Consider the following 17,424-nt stretch of genomic DNA (forward strand, 5'->3'; position numbering starts at 1 on the left):
TTGTGGCTTTAAAAAATAGTTACATGCAAAGTCCTGTACAACAATATATATATATATCATACTATAACAAAGTACATTAAAAAGAAGGGGAAAAAAAGATACATACATAGACTACACTAACATAGGAAGGCTTTTTGATTCCTGTTGTTGTTTTAGAAATGATTTCTCTATCTTATTCGTTTTTTAAATTTAGATATACATTTAGATATTCTAAAAGACAACTAATTTATTTTTTTAACAAATTTTTTTAGATAAGTATAGGTTTTGCATTATGATTACAATCAAACTAGCATTTGGTTAGAAAGGGAACACAATGCAGACATTTTTGTTACTCAGTATTTGATCATTCAAATAACTGAACAAAATAAGGGATGGTTAGTGATAATTCGCAAACACTTTACAGATATTTTGCAATAAAATGTTTTTTTTATTTTTTTATTCAATAAGTAATAAAAACTTCATAAGGGAACAGCAATTATGATTGAACAAAAATAAACATAAAATAATTCTAATTAAGTTAATTCTCTCTCTGTGTGTGCACACGCATTTGAGTTAGTTTCTTTTGTATTTTTTATTTATTTATTTTTGCATATTCTCAAAATTTGCTGTTGCATGTCTTACCAGTGAATCTCTCTCTCTCTCTGTGTGCGTGGGTGTGTGTACATTTGAGCAAGATTTTTTTTTTCATTATTTTGTTGATTCTGAGAATTTGCTGTTGCAGTCTTAAAACTGTCTCATACTGAACCACCCAAATATATCTATTTATTTTTACCTTTACTATTTGTTTACCTATTACTATGTATACATCCTTTAATGAGCATCTATTTTAATTTTTACTCAACTCCCCTTCCCCAAATCTGCACAGGAAGCAAAGATTTTTATTAAACCACTATGTGATGATGTAATATTTGCTCTCATTGTTTGAAATGGCAGTCATAAACGGCATGATACAAGAATACTGGGTGACCATACTTTTAAGAAATGTTTTATATAGAAAACATGACGCTAGAAACTAACTCATAAAATGTTTCAGGTGCAATTTGATATGAACATAGCAACATCAAACAGTAATAAAAACAAAACAAAACAAAAAAACCATACAGCAATACTTGCAAATATGCAACATCAATATAAACATTATTCATGATGTGGACATTCGTCTATTCAGCACTCAATCATTTGCCAAACACGCTTCCTGATGGGGGATTGGGTTTCCCGAGCGCTGTCTCTCCGCCAGAACGCACTCCACTGAAAACAGACGGCGCCGCCTTCCCCATGCGCTCTACACACAACACAAACACACATTCGTTTACTTATATTCAAGTATGCATTACATAAAATCAGGGTTATTGCTATTTTTTACAGTCTATGGGTTATTGTCGTAACTAAAAAAAAAAAAAAAAAAAAACAATTAAAAGACCCCCTGTAGTGAAAATCACGTCAACGTGCGGGGCGGGGCTTAATACGGGAAGCAGAGGAGTCTCAAGAGAAGCAGGGTTATATCTTTCTGTTGATATTGTTCATTATTTTCATGTTGATGGCTGACACATGTTCTGTTGTCGGATGCAAAGCTCAGAAAGGGCAAATGGTGAGCCTTCATGTGTTACCAAATGATCAGAAACTTCGATCTAAATGGGTGCAGTTTATTGGGAATAACTGGAACGTCCCTGCAAAACTTCCATCGAGGATCTATGTTTGCAGCAGGCATTTTCCAGAGAACTGTTTTGAAAATTTTATCATGACTAAGTTGGGTTTTGCTAGTAAACTTATATTAAAGCCCAACGCGGTTCCTTCAATTTACTCTGGGAGCAGAGACAGCACGAACCAATATTCACCAGTAAGTTTCTTTTTCTTGTGTTTTATGCTATTTAACCAGTGTTATCGTGCTAAAAATAGATGTTGCAGTGGTGTGTAACGTTATTCAAAAGGCGCTTTCCATTTTTGCAACGTAAGTTAACTTAGTGCACCCATAGACTGTAAAAAATAGTGCACTTCGTAGCTATATGATGTCTATTATTACGATATTATTAGGATTAACTGTATGCGTTTCTCCACCGGCTTTATATGATATTCAACGCATTTCTAAGAATGCAGAATTTTAGAAGGCAGTTGTCTGACTCTTATGGCGAACCGGCACAATGTTTGTTTAACATTAGCAATTCATTATTAGCTGTTTGATAACGTAGCCAAGCCAAAGGCTGATCACTTGTCTGCCGTTGTAGAGAGTACGGTGGCCGAGAAGTGCAAAACAAATCACAATGGTGTGCAACCGTATGATTCCGGAAGTAAATACTCCATAAATTTTCTCCATACGGAAATTTATTTTTAATAATAACATCCACACCTTTAGAAGATTGTTAAGCAATGCTTGGAAATCTTGTACTCTTTGTAAACAAAATAGACTACCCCTAATCTAATCAACTATAACAGCTAGTTTGTTTATTATTTACTGTCAAAACTCGATGGAGATGACGTTAAACTTACCACACTCGATCATGACCTCATATGTCTTGCTCTTGACCTCTCCTTTCAGTCCCAGTTTACTGCGTGCTCCTTTCAGATCCTCCTCTTTTACAACTGGCCGCTTCTTCTTCTTAACCTCTGGCTGATAGAAATATCATTTTTAAATTGAGAAACACTGCAGCAGTTGGCACTTAAATTGTTACACATATACTTTTATTTCTAATCTAGACACCGATTAAAGACGTCTTCATACCTGAGACATTCTGTATGGTGGTTGCGGTCCGGTTTCTGGTCAAGTTGTGTACTTTGTCTTTTTGTCCTGGCTCTTTTATACCCTTGTTGCCAGGACAGTGTGCCCCCATCCCCCTTTTTATCATTATATATTATTAGATCGGCAGTCAGTGTCAGAAAGCCTGTTTCTCAGGATGACTACTATGAACAGCTGAACACATTACAGACAAAACAACCTCCTCCCATTCCTGCTTCACTGATGTATCATTTGTTTAAATATATTTTGTTGCTAAAAGTTAAAACCAAAGGAGTTGTATTTGTGAGAAAAAAGGTCATTTTTGACATAGCTGATACTGTCAACCCTATTAAGTCAATCTAAACCAAATTGTTTCATAACAATAAGCAATATAATTCATCATTGTAATACTTAATAATTAGAATAAAAAACAAAACAAACCTTGTTGTGATAAAATGTGCATGATGATGGAGATGTTAACATGCCACGGAAATTATATAACCAAATCATTACATACTTTTCTGGGGTGGTGAGTCAGCCTTTGTGAATGAGTCGGTCCATCGCTATGTGTGCACCAATAAAAATAGATCTTCAGTAACGGTTTTGGTTGGGGTCAAAAACTATTTTTAAGTTGTTGGAAGAAGTCTCTTATGCATTTATTTGATCTGGAATACTGTAAAAACAGTAACATTGTAAAATATTATTACAATAATAATAATAATAAACATTTTCTATTTGGATGAATCTTAAATTGCAATTGATTCCTGTTATGGCAAAGCAATTCCACACTACAACTAAACCATAATTATAGCTCTGTATCCGTGAAGATGAAAATTGGTATGCATCCTAACAGTCTCAGATCCTCTAATATTACTTAACCTCTAATGATACTTAACAAAACATGGCCGTGCCAACAGGGTTGTTTAAATCATAAATGCACAATAAGTTTCATCCAACATCATCTAGTCTATAATTTGTCCTGAGAGTCTTTGTTGGTGAAAAACAATAGATGTCCGTGTGTTATAATGGTCTGGTAAAAGAATGTTAAACGTGTCCGAGGTTACGGGTTCTGATCCACACTAGTTTTTTTTTAAACCAAATATGTTCATCAGTGATTGTATATCAAGAGCTGGGAAACATTTGTGCGTTTTGTGATTTCACCAGAACTAGCAATGAAAGCTCAGCAAGATTTCAAAAACGCATTCCAGCACCATATCGCCTCTTACAATCGAACAAAATTAATACTTTGATAGTCAATTGGAGATGGTTGCTTTGTATTGGGCATATCCATACCTCGAAATAAGTGGTACCAATAGCAAATCAAATTTGTATGATTTTATATATATATATATCTGCCATTTGCCCATTTTGAAACCAGTGTTGCTGTTACCAATTTCATTAAACCCCAACTCTCAGTGCAGTTTCAATATGGACTTTGCTATAAACAGTGATGGGTAGATTAATTACAAATTGTGGGTTGTTACTGATTCAAGATTACATGACAAAAATTGTAGGTAGTAACGTAATCCATTACATTTTTAAGATAATATATTCTGACTACTGTTTGGTTACTTTCAGATTACTTTTTGACCAAACTCTTTTATCACATTGATTTGAATAGGATAATCTTGTGCCATATTGATATAAAAATACACAGAGAAAGAAAATATATGCTATTTTATTCTTTATCAAAAACATGAAGTGCATAGTAGATCAGGGTTTCATAGACTGGGGTTTGTGATGTTAAATAAAATCGATTTTATTTTAAAATGTATTAAAATAAAACATTTAACTACATGTAATCAATAAAAATAACTGTAGTCTGATTATATTAATCTAATCTGATTTCAAGTACCTAATTTTTGGTAATCCCGTTGGCTATTAAATCATAAGATGCACTTAAATTGGATCAGTATTTATCCACATGGGCCATTAGTCCTTGGACCCTGATGATTGCCACTTGTGGCTATATTTGTTCTTTTTTCAGGATAAACTCACTTCATATTTTGTCATTTTGCATCTGAAGTAAATGTATCTTGATTTAAGAATCTTTAGACAATTGCACTGGAAAACAAGACACACTGAGGAAGAACGTAACTTTTTTGCTCTGTGATCAGAAGGTAAGCTACAGTAAAAGTTATTTCCATAGACCCTGTGGAATTAAATTAAAAGGATGCAAAAATCCACTTGTTTACATTTACACACAAAAAAGGGACCTCTTCCAGGAAAACAGACCAAAATATTGATGAGTCATCCAGCACTACACATGTTTTTGTCCAATCAAATGCTCTCTAGAAAGGGAATGTTCCCTCCCACTAAATTATCTCGCTTCTCTTCACTAATCATGGTTCGTCGTTGTGTATTTGGCTGTTCTAACGCACGGACATTATTTTGTTTCCCAACCACAAACTGGTTACGAAAGAAGTGGCTTGAGTTTATACATTTCGAAGAGGAAGCTATTTGTGCCAGCTCGCGACTTTGTGACAGGCATTTCTCAGATGAATTCTTCACCAATTTAGGGATGGTTACTGCAGGGATAACGTGTTACCTTACATTAGCAGACACTGCCGTTCCCACTCTGTACACTGTAGGCCCTTCCCCTCCCGCACGAGTAAGTATTGTTTTCTTCAGAAGCTTCTGAGGCATGACATTAGCATCAAAATGCGATCATCAAGCTCTCCGCCTCTGACACGACCTTTCTTTGCCTGCTCTGCTAAGTGGCGTAACAACGTCATGACGCAAGAGAGTCTTTTGAACTGGATCTTTCGAACCGATTCTTTAAAACAAACAGCTGAAAAGAACCCGTAACCGTCACTAAATCGTCGGATTTCAGTGAGCGAGCATAGCTAGCGATAGATATGGTGAAAAGGTGCGTTTTAGGTTGTTATCCGCACAATACACTATTCCCTTTCCCCAAACTACCCTGGTTGCGAGCTCGTTGGCTTGAATTTTTGCATTTTGAGGAAGGAGGAATATCGGAGAGCTCGCGATTGTGTGCGAGCCATTTTGCCCCAATATGCTTCAAAAATTTACAGCAGTACCAAATGGGCTTTGCTGACTATCTGAACTTAATAGATACGGCTATCCCGACGATATACACTGTTGGTCCAACGCCGAGTGTGAAGGTAAGTAGTAATCCTGGTCAACATCTCCTTTTGTTCGATCGAAGACCCGCCCACCGATGCCGGAAGTGGGAGTCTGACTGACACGTAGAACGACCAACCACGTTTCGGTCTTTAAAGCGACAGTTCACTCAAAACGGGGGTTCTTTCATAGTTTAACTCTCCCTCGTGACGTTTCAAACCTGTATGACTGACTTTTTTCGTCATGCAGGGTATTTTGAAGATATAGAAACCCAGACATTGGTTACCATTGACTTCTATTATATGAACCATCTTCTAACATCGGATATACCACAAAAATTAATAAAGTGCAATGGCTTATCTTATTCAAATAATGCTGCATTAGGTTGTACAGATAACATTTTAAAACGTGTAACGTTAGAATATTTAGTCAATGTCCATAGTTCACTGTTCCGTTGCTTGCGCAACAAAAAAGTTTTAGAACAAATATTTGCATTGCCTCATTGTTATTGCATCTCTCCAACAGCCAATGACACGAGAGGTGGGCTGCCAATGTAATGGTCCGGTTCTGAAGAGTGTGGCAGTCCAAGCAGTACTCACCCAAAAAAAGCCTAAACGGAGGAGTAAAGGTAACATTTTTAACTAAAAGTTCATTTATGAATTAAGTTTTGCGTTGAGCTTCACCAGTTTGCTTTCCCTTTTGTGTGGTTTCACATCAGCAATTCAAGTCAGACCTTTTGGGAGTACTAGTGCTAGTGTGTCCTGCTCCGATGAGGACTTCCCATTCAAATCCGAATCTTCATTCACATCAACACCAATTAAAAGACCACGCATGGAGGATTCCTCAGAGGGGACATCATACAGCTCAGAGGAGCCAACAGATGATACTCACGTGCCTGATATCATTCAGGAGGAAGACATAAAGTAAGTTAAATCCAGAATATGAATCAAGGTCCGTTCAAACCATGAATGATAGCTATATGTTAGCATCCATAATAATGCACAATCTCGTTATTATGTGAGAGCACAGCAGTTACTTCGTCGGCCACTTCACATGCTTGAGTTTAGGTGGATTCTGATTTGCTCTCAAAGTTTTTAGTTTATCAGCAGGAAAAAATTGTTATTATTGTTATAGATGTATTGTGTAGACTTCCCTATTCGAATACAATTCATTTTATGTACTTTATAGTTATTTTTTATTTTAACAAGTCTTAAATTAAACACGAAGTATGCCATTTAAAATACTCTAAATTACAATGCTAGTGTATTTTGTTTCCTAAACAGGGTTTCTGCAGGTTTCACAGTCAAATTTGAGACCATTATGAATGAAATTTAAGATCTATCACAACATAAAAAAATGTACAAAGGAAACACAGAGTTTCAAAATTATTAGCAAAGTAATTTAATTAAATACTTCAGCAAATTTAAGACTTTTTAAGGCTTTAAATTGTGATTTTGAAATTTTAGACTTTTAAGACCCTGAGGAAATCCTGCTAAAGGTAAGTTAAATAACTGCATTGTGAATCAGAGGTTAAGATTAAGCCCTCTCACTGCAATGGATTGGGCTTAATTCCTGGACAGGATGCATTCTTTTGCAAGGGATAAAAATGTCAACAAAAAAAAAAAAAAAGAAAAAGAAACAGATCATAAAATAAACACGCATTGCTGTGTTGACACTGTTTATTGAAAAAGCATACACAAGTTCATAATTTGTCAGTAATTCTAAATCATCTAATATAGTTTAGTACTCAACCCCTCTCCACATCCAATTTGTTAAACTCTAATCAAGACCACTCTCTAACAATAGTCAGAATCAAACCCAGAGAGGGAATGGCAGTTACAGTTCCACTTATTCAAAACCCTATCAGTAAGCGTGTTCATTCAGCAAGCCTGACCAGAAAGCCAGGTATCAATTCATCCCAGTAAAACAAACCTATACTGTGTGCAAATATGGTACTCCCACAAACTTGGTCCATTAAATGTCAGTTAAACAATACAAGCAATAAGATAATTGGTCCTGCACTCCCAATTTCATTCGCTCTCACTCTAAAACTACAGATGTCTTCCCCTTCACAGAAAATGCATATCACCATTCTCCAAATTTGTGCTTTAGTATTGAAATAAAATCAAATGTTCTATAGAGCACAAACATGTGAGGGTGGATGAGAAAGTATTTGGAAGAAAGACACTGGTTTAGTGTTTGACTGGTAAATATTACATAGAGGTGAATGGTAATGCTTAGACAAGAAAAAAGAAACAGAAACAAAAAGGTAATACCGCATACAAAGAGACCACAATGTAACACCAAACTGTGCAAGAGGTTACGTCCTGCAACAAGTAACAAAAATGAAATACATTTTTAAAGGACAGTTCACCCAAAAATGAAAATCATCATAGATTGGTCACCCTTACAGTCTTCCAAAGCCGCGTGACTTTCGCTCTTCTGTGAAATGCTAGAAAATTTTAAATGTCTTTGCGTTTATACATTGAAAATCAATGGGATCCAAAATGTTTTTTTGGACTGAAACATTATTCAAAATATGTGTTCTACAGAAGAAAGTCATACAGGTTTGGAATGTCATGTGGGTGAGTAAATAATTTTAGGGTGAACTGTCCCTTCAATAGGCCACAAAAAAAACCCCAAAACAAATAAATACGGGAAAAAACAAAGGCAGAAAAACACAGCAACACACTGAATTGAGACCGATATACTTTCAAAAGCCAAACAGTAAGACAAGCCATCAGACTAGGGGAATAAAAACAGCTTCCTCTGGATTTTCGTACCTTGTCATTTTGGCTGCTGCCTAATGGTTAAAAACAGACATTGTAAGACCGTACCAACTGTATTATAATACCAGCTCATAACACTGCTGACGAATGGTTTTCCGTAACATTTATCAGCACAATTTCCACACAGCTGACGTGCACAAAACTCTGTCGCAGCTACGCTCACAAACACATTTAGAAACCGACTATGAGTGACAATGAACAGTTTATCCAAGTCAGTGTGATCAATCACATGCATATGGTTAAAAGGTACTTATCTCAGCAGAACATCAGCACGTTATTTGTATAGTTTTAGGCTGGTTTTACAAGGAGATGTAGCCGTGTTGTATATCCACATGATGGTTAAGCAGAATTATAAATGTGCAAAAAAAAAAAGACAAAAAATAATATGGTCCGATCATACCCAATAGACAGGTCCAAAAACCGCATGATCATCTATGGCATAGGGTAGCAAAAAATCTTTCTAGCAATGTCGGGAGGGTCCATGCGTTTACTGGAGCCTGGGTCAGTTACCCTACAATTCAAAGGCTGAGTTAGTCATGCCCCTCACTTGCTGATCTATGCTCTGGTAAATGAGTTGGGGTCATGGGAATGAGGGAGGCCTCAAGTCCAAACTGATTTGAACTCAAACTGGAATACCAAGACGATGCTTCTTTTTCTTAACAGACTTGAGCCCTGTGATTCTTCGTACATCGTCGTCACCATCTGAATCCTCCATTTCGTCATCTGCGGAGAACAGGATCTGACCAGCACAAGAGGAAGAGTGCTAAACAAAGACAGTTCAACTAATCATCTTTTTTTTTTTAAACAAGCAGGTGAAGACATTTTACCCTAAAAAGTGGAACACTTTTTGCAAATCTGAATGTGTAAAATTGTAACACTTAATTTCTGAGTGAGCTGCTCATCTCTTTACAAGAGAGAAAGATGGACTACAGTCACATGACAGATGTCAATGAATATATATTTGACACCTACATGGTATGTGGATGGAAATTCTACACTTAAGTGACTGTAATCACGGTCAAAGTTTCCTGTAATGGTCATGAAAATGTACTAGGGGAAAAGGGGAATGTCCCATCTAGGGCAGGAAGAGGGATGTTTTTGAAGTTGGCACTGTAGGTCAGGGGAAACCCAAAATATGAATGCTGCCATTCAAAGATGTTTGAGAAGCAGCAAAAGCGTCAGATATCATGTTCAAACTTTGATAGTTGAAAGTATACATTCCATTAATAAAATAATTTGTCATAAGTTATTTACTTATGCAAATATGTATTCTGTGGTTGAAACACAAATCATCTAAACTTCAATAGAAATGTGACAGTTAAACTTTTGAATGTGGCCCAGGTCAAAGTGATTGAATTCAATTTAAACCATATCGTTTCGAAACGCTGGTGCTCATGTCACAAATTATGCAATTCATTTAATTAAAGTTTCATTCAATTAACAGCTGGTAGTAATCCTTCTGCTATATGGCTATCACTTCAAATTGGTTCAGCAAGAGTAACTTACTTCTGATTCAGAGTCATCGTGTGACAGTGCCCTTCTGTAGCGCACTTTGCTGTTGCCGCGAGGGTCGTCTTCTGCTTCCCTCTCCTCCAGTTTGGCTTTTGTTCTGCTCTTCTTCATTAGGAAGTTATCCACCACCCAGAACATCAGAGCCTGAATATACACACACAGGGCAAATGTTTAAACACAAATAGAGGTGTTAAAACAGAAACAGAACTACCTGTCATACATTTAATGAATTATTAGACTTGGAGCAAGCTTGACAAGTAGCCAACATGGTAAAAAAAAAAAAATATATACATACAAAACACTACATTAAAAAATGCACAATATCATCAAAATGACCAAGGCTGGATGACATAACCATTCAAAGGTTTAAACAGCAATATGTGTTAAATTGATCAAAGTGACAGTAAAGATATTTCTGTCAGGACCACTACTGTCAAAGATGACTGACAATTAGCATAAGGTTTGTAGAATAAGGCAATAGTTTCCAGTACAACTGTTTCCATCACTAATAATAAGAAAATGTTTCTTGAGCAGCATATCAGATTGATTTCTGAAGGATCAAAAGGCAGCCTTGCTGAGGCATAAGAAACCTAAAACAAAAAACTTTTAAACAGTAGTGAAACAAGGGTGACTTACATTCACAAAAAACGGGACGATTAGCATGACGATAGCTAGCTCCAGATGAGGGTTCGTTATGGGGTTGAGTGTAGCCAGCTGTCCAACAAACACCAATCAAATAGTTTAAGAACAATGATTACATTTTTGGGTGGAATAATAATTTAACTGCAAGTTGATAAAGCAGTACTATAACGATACATAATACATTTTCTAACATAAAGCACAAACCACAACTCATCATCCATTAGTATTGGAACCCTAACTGACCTTCTTCCATTGTGGGATGAGAAGGACCAGCATGATCATGACCTTCTCAAACATCATGATGAGGATGTAGAGAGCACACTGACCTGTCCAGGCGCTGCACTGAACTGGCTCACCTACATACAAACATTAGAAATAGAACAACACTGGTTCTCAATCAGGGGATTCCAGCAAACTTCCTCAAGAAGATTTAAAATCTGGAAGCCTAAACATGAAAGAGTGATTTCTAGACTAAAAGATCTTTATTAAAATGAAATTGACATACATTTTTCTGGTTAAGCCAAGCCAATTAGAAATAAACCAAAAAAAAAAAAAACTAGAAAGTCACAGGGCCTTTGTATATTGTTGTGGGTGAAAAGTTGAGAATTACTGCTTTAAAACGTGATTTTTTTCATAAATCATCATAAATGGGTTGTGCAGTTCAGTTGTTGGGCGAAACAAAAAAATAGTTTTGAAAAGATTATTTAATTCATACACTTTTCTACCAACAATAGAGCTTGGTTTCCCCTAAAGCTCAGATCATTACACGAGAATACAGTGCCTTGAAAGATAGTCTAAAACAAGTTAAAAACCAATAATCTGTTAAGTCATTGATTAGACTGATTGTTTGGTTTCAGACAGCCATTATAGTCTGTGAAGAACAAGATTTCTATCATAATTTCAAATTCACTGAAATTAAATGTAGGAATAAAAGACTTTTAATTTACTCCAAACAAAGGATGTTAAGGTCCATACCATATTCTCCAAAACGCAGTGAATCCCACTGTCTCCATTCAACCACAGCGCTAACGGCCTTCACTCCGCCATAGATTACCAGCATGCCTAGTGTCGCATCCAACAGGAAGTTGATCAGGTATCTATGGAATCAACACAGGGAGTTGGGTTGCTGAGCACAGCAGATTATAAATATGTAAAAATCACAGACACAAAACACTGCGGGAAGTACAATGATGTGTGTGTGTGGGGGGGGGGGGGGGGGCATTGACAACGACGCAAACACAGACTCACAGTGAACATGGGTCCTCCTCTGTGAGGTCAGACAGGTAGACATTGGCAAAGTGAATGAACAGCATCCCTATGGCCTGTTTGGAGGTGTCCAGAAACCTGAGAGAGGTGAAGGGGAGGAGGAGGGGGCGGTGAGAGGAAGGAGACCTGGTTAGAACTCACCGTTAAATCACGAGGGGAACGCAGAGCTACAAAGAGCGCCCCTAGACGAATCTCAGGTCAGTGGAGTGCAGCATTAACCGTGCATGTGTTTAAGTATCTAGTGCTTGCTAATGACACAAAATGGCGGTTTACCAGATTCTCCAGGGTCTCCGTTCGTGCTTGGGCTCCCTGAAGCGTTTCACTGTGGAGAGAAAACAGAAGCTTTCAAAATTGGTAGCAGGAAGAATGTGGTGATCAATAACATCTGCCATATGAGAGTATTGCTGATGCTAAAAACTCTGCTGGCTCTCTGATATAGTGCTATAAAGACACAGGTCAATAAATGATAAACAGCATTAACATTTCAAAAGGGGAAGAGATGAATGAGGAGCTGCTTCATCATTATGGGTTTAAAGAGCTTCCAACACTCGCATACAAAAATAAACCCGTGCAAAAGATTTTCTTCTAAGAAACAATAAAAGAGTATGGCAATAAAATTTCAATTTAAGAATTTAGGATATTAAAATCGAGGTGTATGAACTGATTTTTAAAGTTTTTAAATTGCATCATGAGCGACCTCGGAGAACACGGTATGGTAATAAAGTGTTGCACAATGTTGCTTTTAAAGAAGAGGTGAGAATTGCTGCTTTATTGAGAAGTGGAAACCGCTAGTGCAGCCACCCTAGCTGCCAAACGTGACTCAATAGTTCACACAAATAAAGGACAGCCTGTTTCGCACAATGGCTGTTTGTTTGTGTATGGCTATTAACTATGTGTCCCCTGAACACAATCTCCAACTCTTTACAATTACAACCACTGAGTAGTTGACACAAGACATAAAATTTCACACGTTCATATTTTTCTGATTTACCCCATTCTACTGGATTGCTATTGCCTATTAAGTTGTTAAGGTCCCTTCACATCAAGAATGATAACTATAATTTTATAAATCTCTCTAACTCTAAAAGTGCAGTCACATTTAATGAAAAATGTATGGATGAAATCCAGTAATTCTATGTTTGCTGCTGTAAAGGAAAGGTTATATGGAGATGTTTATATTATTAACCTCGGGCACACGGCCAGTCAATAATTTAGAATATGCCAAATTTGTTAACATTAGAATAGGTTACGAACGTTCTGAATTAGGTTAACATTTTACACGAGAATTTTCCTTTGTGTAGAAATACAAAGTAATCCATGCAATTATCAGCCACTGGGACCCAATGTTTTTACATCGCAAGATCTCTTTTGTGGGTTTGACTCCATTGTTCTAATTAAATGTTTTTAATTTATCCACAAGTTTCCGAGGGGCGCTCCTGTAAAAAATAAAGTGGGTGAAACTTCCGGTGACGCGGCGGAAGTAGCATTCCAATGGTATTTTGTGTGTTAGTTAGCGAAGAGGCTAGCTGTTTTTCGGAGAATTATTTTACTATTTAAAGACGCAAATCTTTATGAGAGATGTCGTTACGGAGCTCAGGGACAACATGTGCTGCTCGCGGTTGTATGTATAACCGGACTAAACTAGTTCAGTGGCTTAAACGTGATTGTTTTGAACATAAGCTGAAAACAAAATCAGAGTGTTCCTGCCAACGACTGTAGTTTCCATCACCTCCCAAAAGACGACGAATCTTCCTGTGTACATTTGTTTAAATTCTTAATATTCTATAAACTTTTATCAGCATGTGTTTGGCTGTTCGCTACTGATGTTGCACCTAAACTCAGGATCAAAGCCTGTGTTGACAGAATACCACATGTGCCAGTTAATGTATTCAAGCAGCACATTCATTTATAATTTTGAATAAACTTCAAAGCACAATGACTAAGTGTGTATTTTTTATTTTAATTGTTTGTCAGCTCGCACATCTGTCTGTCACCATGCCTTGATGAGTATTGATTATTAATGTTATTATAATACTCCCAATCAACTACTGCGGAGGGTAAAGGTACTGTTATTTCACCTTTTTGAATTTCGTTGAGGTTGTGTTCCCACATCGTTAGCTAGTTTGGATCGCTATAACTTGAATGACTGTCAACTGTTGAATGAACGAGTGTCAAGCATGTCAAATCGTGCTTTGTTTACTTCCAACCGGAAGTCGCGCCCACTTTTGACGCAAGGCCTCATGGGGCGTAGGAAACTTGTGGATAGTGATTTAATGTTATTGTTCTCTGTGCAAGTAACCCTTTAGTATTTCTGATGTAGGTTCTTTCATGTCAAGGAGAGTCCAAAAGGGGTCTGTGAAAGACCAACACAACCTAAGAACCCATCTGAGAGGGTTTGGCCAATCAGAAGTCAAAGAAAATCCAATACGTGGTTTGTGGATGGCTGTAATTGTGCACACACACAGTCTTTAATTAAATACCGTGACAGCATTGCATGTCTTGTCCTGCCTGCTTCTAGGACCAAACCTTCAAGTCTTCAATGAGTCAGCCTGAATTGATGGAAGAAATAGATGTTTTCTTTGAAACTACGATCGATGTACATCTATGTGTAACAGATTATCAGAAAAGAAAAATGTAGGGCGAGGGTTCTCAGAAGAAGTTGAGTAAACTTCTATAAGTGAATGTAAATTAGCAAAAAAAAAAAAAAAATTCCAAACTAGTATTTCTATGAATTCCCAAAAAGGGGAAAAAAAAACATTGAGAAATTGAATATATTGGTCATGGTCAGAGATAAAGATCTCTCAGCCGTATTATGCTCACACACCTCCATGAACTTGTTTTATTGCAATTTACGACCAAGGTCATAAAACAATGTTTGATAACAATTATAAAAAAGAAAATAACCTTGCTAGATTTCTGACATTAATAAATGTGTTCATTGGATAATTTTAAAACACGGCTTTTGTACTCAGTGGAGTAAGATGAATATGAGCTTGCAGAGGAAAGTTTAAGCAAGACCATCTCTGGGTTAAGCTTAGCCTGAAACAGAAGTTAGGATTTCTTCCCAATTATGACATATATTCAAGGGAAAAAAATAGCTGCTCGAACAAGAACAAATGCAGGGCTTGATTTAGTCCATTAGTAATTGATTGATGGAATCAACAATGAATGAATTGTTCACAATAGAATCAACAATCAGTTACTCTAAAACTAACTACATATTCAACAGTGTGATTAGATTGACTTAATTACTCGCCCTAAAAATGATTGCATTACTTTCTAAATCCCATATCAACCTCGACCAGTTGAACAAAAAAATAAATAAATAGGCATGCTTTTTTCAAATAAATAATATTAAATTTTCATAATTACAGACCATAGTATTTAAAAAGAGACGGTTAAATGAAAAACATTTTAACATTAGACGTTTAAATCCACTAGAATTGTTCTATAGTCTAAAAAACAGTGTTCAATATAATTACATCAAGTCATTAAATAACCAAAAAACAAAACGTGTAATCCCTTACTTTACTTTTTTAAGGGGACGTTAGTCGGCCTAATGCATTACAGCCAACATTGTCTAACGTTACAACATGCATTCAGAAAATAGATAAGGGACAATGAATTTCCATTTCATGAAGACAGTTGCCCTATACTTACACATTAGTGTGCTAAAAGCCACCACTCCCAGCAGGCCCTGCAGGAAGATGCCGAAGGTGTTCATGAAGTCCCCGTTGGAGCAGCCCCGGGCATTAGGATCAGAGGGTGTGGAGTTGGAGGATGCAGACGGCAGCTGACCCGGCGAAAGCAAACTGACCCCAACACCTGCCATTGCGCAACACTCACTGGATCACGACGAGTGTTTCAAAAAGCCACAAAATCTCAGTCTCGGGTAGTGGAGGTGATCGACAGGATGATGACACAGCTATCGCACATAATGAAGGCTCTTTTAGCCTCCAGTCACGGTTACTGAAGCGCAGATGTATCGTGTTTCATACTGGACCTCGATGCGTCGCTAACCAGCTGTGAGCTACCTAATATCTGTCATCAGGTTGTGCTGTATAAACATCCTCTTTGGCATTAAGCAAACAAGCTACAGACTCAGATGTGTAACATTGATGCTCAGTGCTACAACACACGTTGTCATGGAGACATTTCACGTTATCGGTTAGATTATTAAAGAGCGCATGCTGTTAGCTGCCAGATAACAATATTGGGGCTTTACCGGTTAAATTAAAGCAGTTAGACGATTACGGTTAAATTAAGTCAAGAAATACGACGTTTAAAACTTCACTTGCCGTTATAACTGGTTTAGAAACGCATGATAATAAGCGGCTGATTGGGAAGTTCTGCTGTTTTAGAGCGAGAGTCCGGTCAGGCGGTCTTGCTTTGCTAGCAAACCATCTGAGGAAAATCCTGCCACCGCTGCTTTCAGAAGACGAATTGATTGTGAAAGTGCTCAGATTCAGAAAGGTCAGCGTCCAACCAACTCTCATACGTATTTGGTAAAAAAAAAATATGTTATCCGTAAAGGAAGGACACTTCCTTTTCCCACTGTATTCAAGTGCCGTTTCCACTCATTTACGCGACAATCTATTGCGTCATCACTGTGTTACGTCGCACTAGAGCATGGTGGGATATGTAGTTTTAAAAGATCGCAGCAGGTGCAGCTCATGAAATTCTAAAATAAATCTGATAAATCACTTGCTGAACGACAAAATCAATCTATTCAAATTGTGAAATTCATTTATAGACCCAATTTAATCAATTGGAAGTTTCAAACAATAAAGTCGTATTATTTAATAGGCCTATATTAAATATCAGAAAATTTTAGGGGTCTGGTTGTTACAAATAATGATAAGTGCATATTTCTTTAAGTGCTAGTTTAAGTAAATTCCTTTTTATAACATATAAATAGACTACCATAAAGACGACATTTTTTATTTAGCAAGGATGCATTAAATTGATCAAAAAGGACAGTAGACATTTATGTTACAAAGATTTCTATTTGAAATAGAAATGTCAAATTTGCTGTTCTTTTTTACTTTCTATTCATCAAATAATTTTTTTTTATCATTTTACACAAAACAATATTATGGAGCACAGCTGTTTTCACATTTTTTATTGAGCAGCAGATCAGCCTATCAGAATGATTTCTGAAGTATTCATGCGACACTGAAGAGAGTAATGATGCTGAAAAATTCAACTTTGCATCACAGGAATCAATGATATTTTAAAATATATTAAAATAGAAAACAGAAATTGTAATATATTTCATTATATTACTGTTTTTACTGTATTTTTAATCAAATAAATGCCACCTTGGTGAGCATAGGAGACTTACAGATCCCCCCAAAAAACCTTACAGATCCCAAATGTTTAAACAGTAGTATACACAAAAGAGACTATATAATTATAATG

General features: G+C 36.6%; 3 protein-coding genes across 7 annotated transcripts; 1 reads left to right on the forward strand and 2 right to left on the reverse strand.

Annotated features, from left to right (window-relative positions):
- Nucleotides 1-969: 969 nt before the first annotated feature.
- Nucleotides 970-3,649, reverse strand: mustn1b (musculoskeletal, embryonic nuclear protein 1b). 2 transcript variants are annotated; one of them, XM_089125383.1, is made up of 4 exons: nt 3,152-3,649; nt 2,717-2,829; nt 2,485-2,605; nt 970-1,282 (listed from the first exon to the last, which is right to left on the reverse strand). In XM_089125383.1, the coding sequence occupies exons 2-4, from the start codon at nt 2,723-2,725 to the stop codon at nt 1,176-1,178; spliced, it is 237 nt and encodes a 78-aa protein (XP_088981509.1). In that variant the 5' UTR covers nt 2,726-2,829; nt 3,152-3,649; the 3' UTR covers nt 970-1,175. The 2 variants fall into 2 exon arrangements, with proteins under 2 accessions (XP_088981509.1, XP_039529311.1); XM_039673377.2 differs by having other exon boundaries at nt 2,717-3,649.
- Nucleotides 1,456-9,391, forward strand: LOC120480333 (uncharacterized). Of its 3 annotated transcripts, none has more exons than XM_089125382.1 (4): nt 1,456-1,837; nt 6,320-6,422; nt 6,513-6,717; nt 9,247-9,391. In XM_089125382.1, the coding sequence occupies exons 1-4, from the start codon at nt 1,532-1,534 to the stop codon at nt 9,287-9,289; spliced, it is 657 nt and encodes a 218-aa protein (XP_088981508.1). In that variant the 5' UTR covers nt 1,456-1,531; the 3' UTR covers nt 9,290-9,391. The 3 variants fall into 3 exon arrangements, with proteins under 3 accessions (XP_088981508.1, XP_088981507.1, XP_039529309.1); XM_039673375.2 differs by lacking the exon at nt 1,456-1,837 and adding an exon at nt 5,360-5,835; XM_089125381.1 differs by lacking the exons at nt 1,456-1,837; nt 9,247-9,391 and adding an exon at nt 4,415-5,321 and having other exon boundaries at nt 6,513-6,721.
- Nucleotides 7,460-16,607, reverse strand: stimate (STIM activating enhance). 2 transcript variants are annotated; one of them, XM_039673373.2, is made up of 8 exons: nt 15,664-16,607; nt 12,277-12,325; nt 11,986-12,081; nt 11,713-11,834; nt 10,981-11,093; nt 10,732-10,809; nt 10,090-10,239; nt 7,460-9,322 (listed from the first exon to the last, which is right to left on the reverse strand). In XM_039673373.2, the coding sequence occupies exons 1-8, from the start codon at nt 15,833-15,835 to the stop codon at nt 9,206-9,208; spliced, it is 897 nt and encodes a 298-aa protein (XP_039529307.1). In that variant the 5' UTR covers nt 15,836-16,607; the 3' UTR covers nt 7,460-9,205. The 2 variants fall into 2 exon arrangements, with proteins under 2 accessions (XP_039529307.1, XP_039529306.1); XM_039673372.2 differs by having other exon boundaries at nt 7,460-9,346.
- Between the last annotated feature and the right edge of the window lie 817 nt (nt 16,608-17,424).

This window comes from Pimephales promelas, chromosome 21 (genome assembly GCF_988280905.1).
Source record: "Pimephales promelas chromosome 21, fPimPro1.hap1.1, whole genome shotgun sequence".
In the NCBI taxonomy this organism is placed as follows: Eukaryota; Metazoa; Chordata; class Actinopteri; order Cypriniformes; family Leuciscidae; genus Pimephales; species Pimephales promelas.

Bases quoted from the DNA above. Each gene is read 5' to 3' on its own strand.
- mustn1b (XM_089125383.1), bottom strand. The intron at 1,283-2,484 runs GTAAGTTTAACG...TGTTGTGTGTAG, and splicing joins TGAGGTCATGATCGAGTGTG to AGCGCATGGGGAAGGCGGCG.
- LOC120480333 (XM_089125381.1), top strand. From the start codon at position 4,884: ATGCAAAAATCCACTTGTTTACATTTACACACAAAAAAGGGACCTCTT. The intron at 5,322-6,319 runs GTAAGTATTGTT...TCTCTCCAACAG, and splicing joins GCCCTTCCCCTCCCGCACGA to CCAATGACACGAGAGGTGGG. The intron at 6,423-6,512 runs GTAACATTTTTA...GTTTCACATCAG, and splicing joins GCCTAAACGGAGGAGTAAAG to CAATTCAAGTCAGACCTTTT.
- stimate (XM_039673372.2), bottom strand. From the start codon at position 15,835: ATGGCAGGTGTTGGGGTCAGTTTGCTTTCGCCGGGTCAGCTGCCGTCT. The intron at 12,082-12,276 runs GTAAACCGCCAT...CACCTCTCTCAG, and splicing joins CGGAGACCCTGGAGAATCTG to GTTTCTGGACACCTCCAAAC. The intron at 10,240-10,731 runs GTAAGTCACCCT...GTGTATATTCAG, and splicing joins TCGTCCCGTTTTTTGTGAAT to GCTCTGATGTTCTGGGTGGT.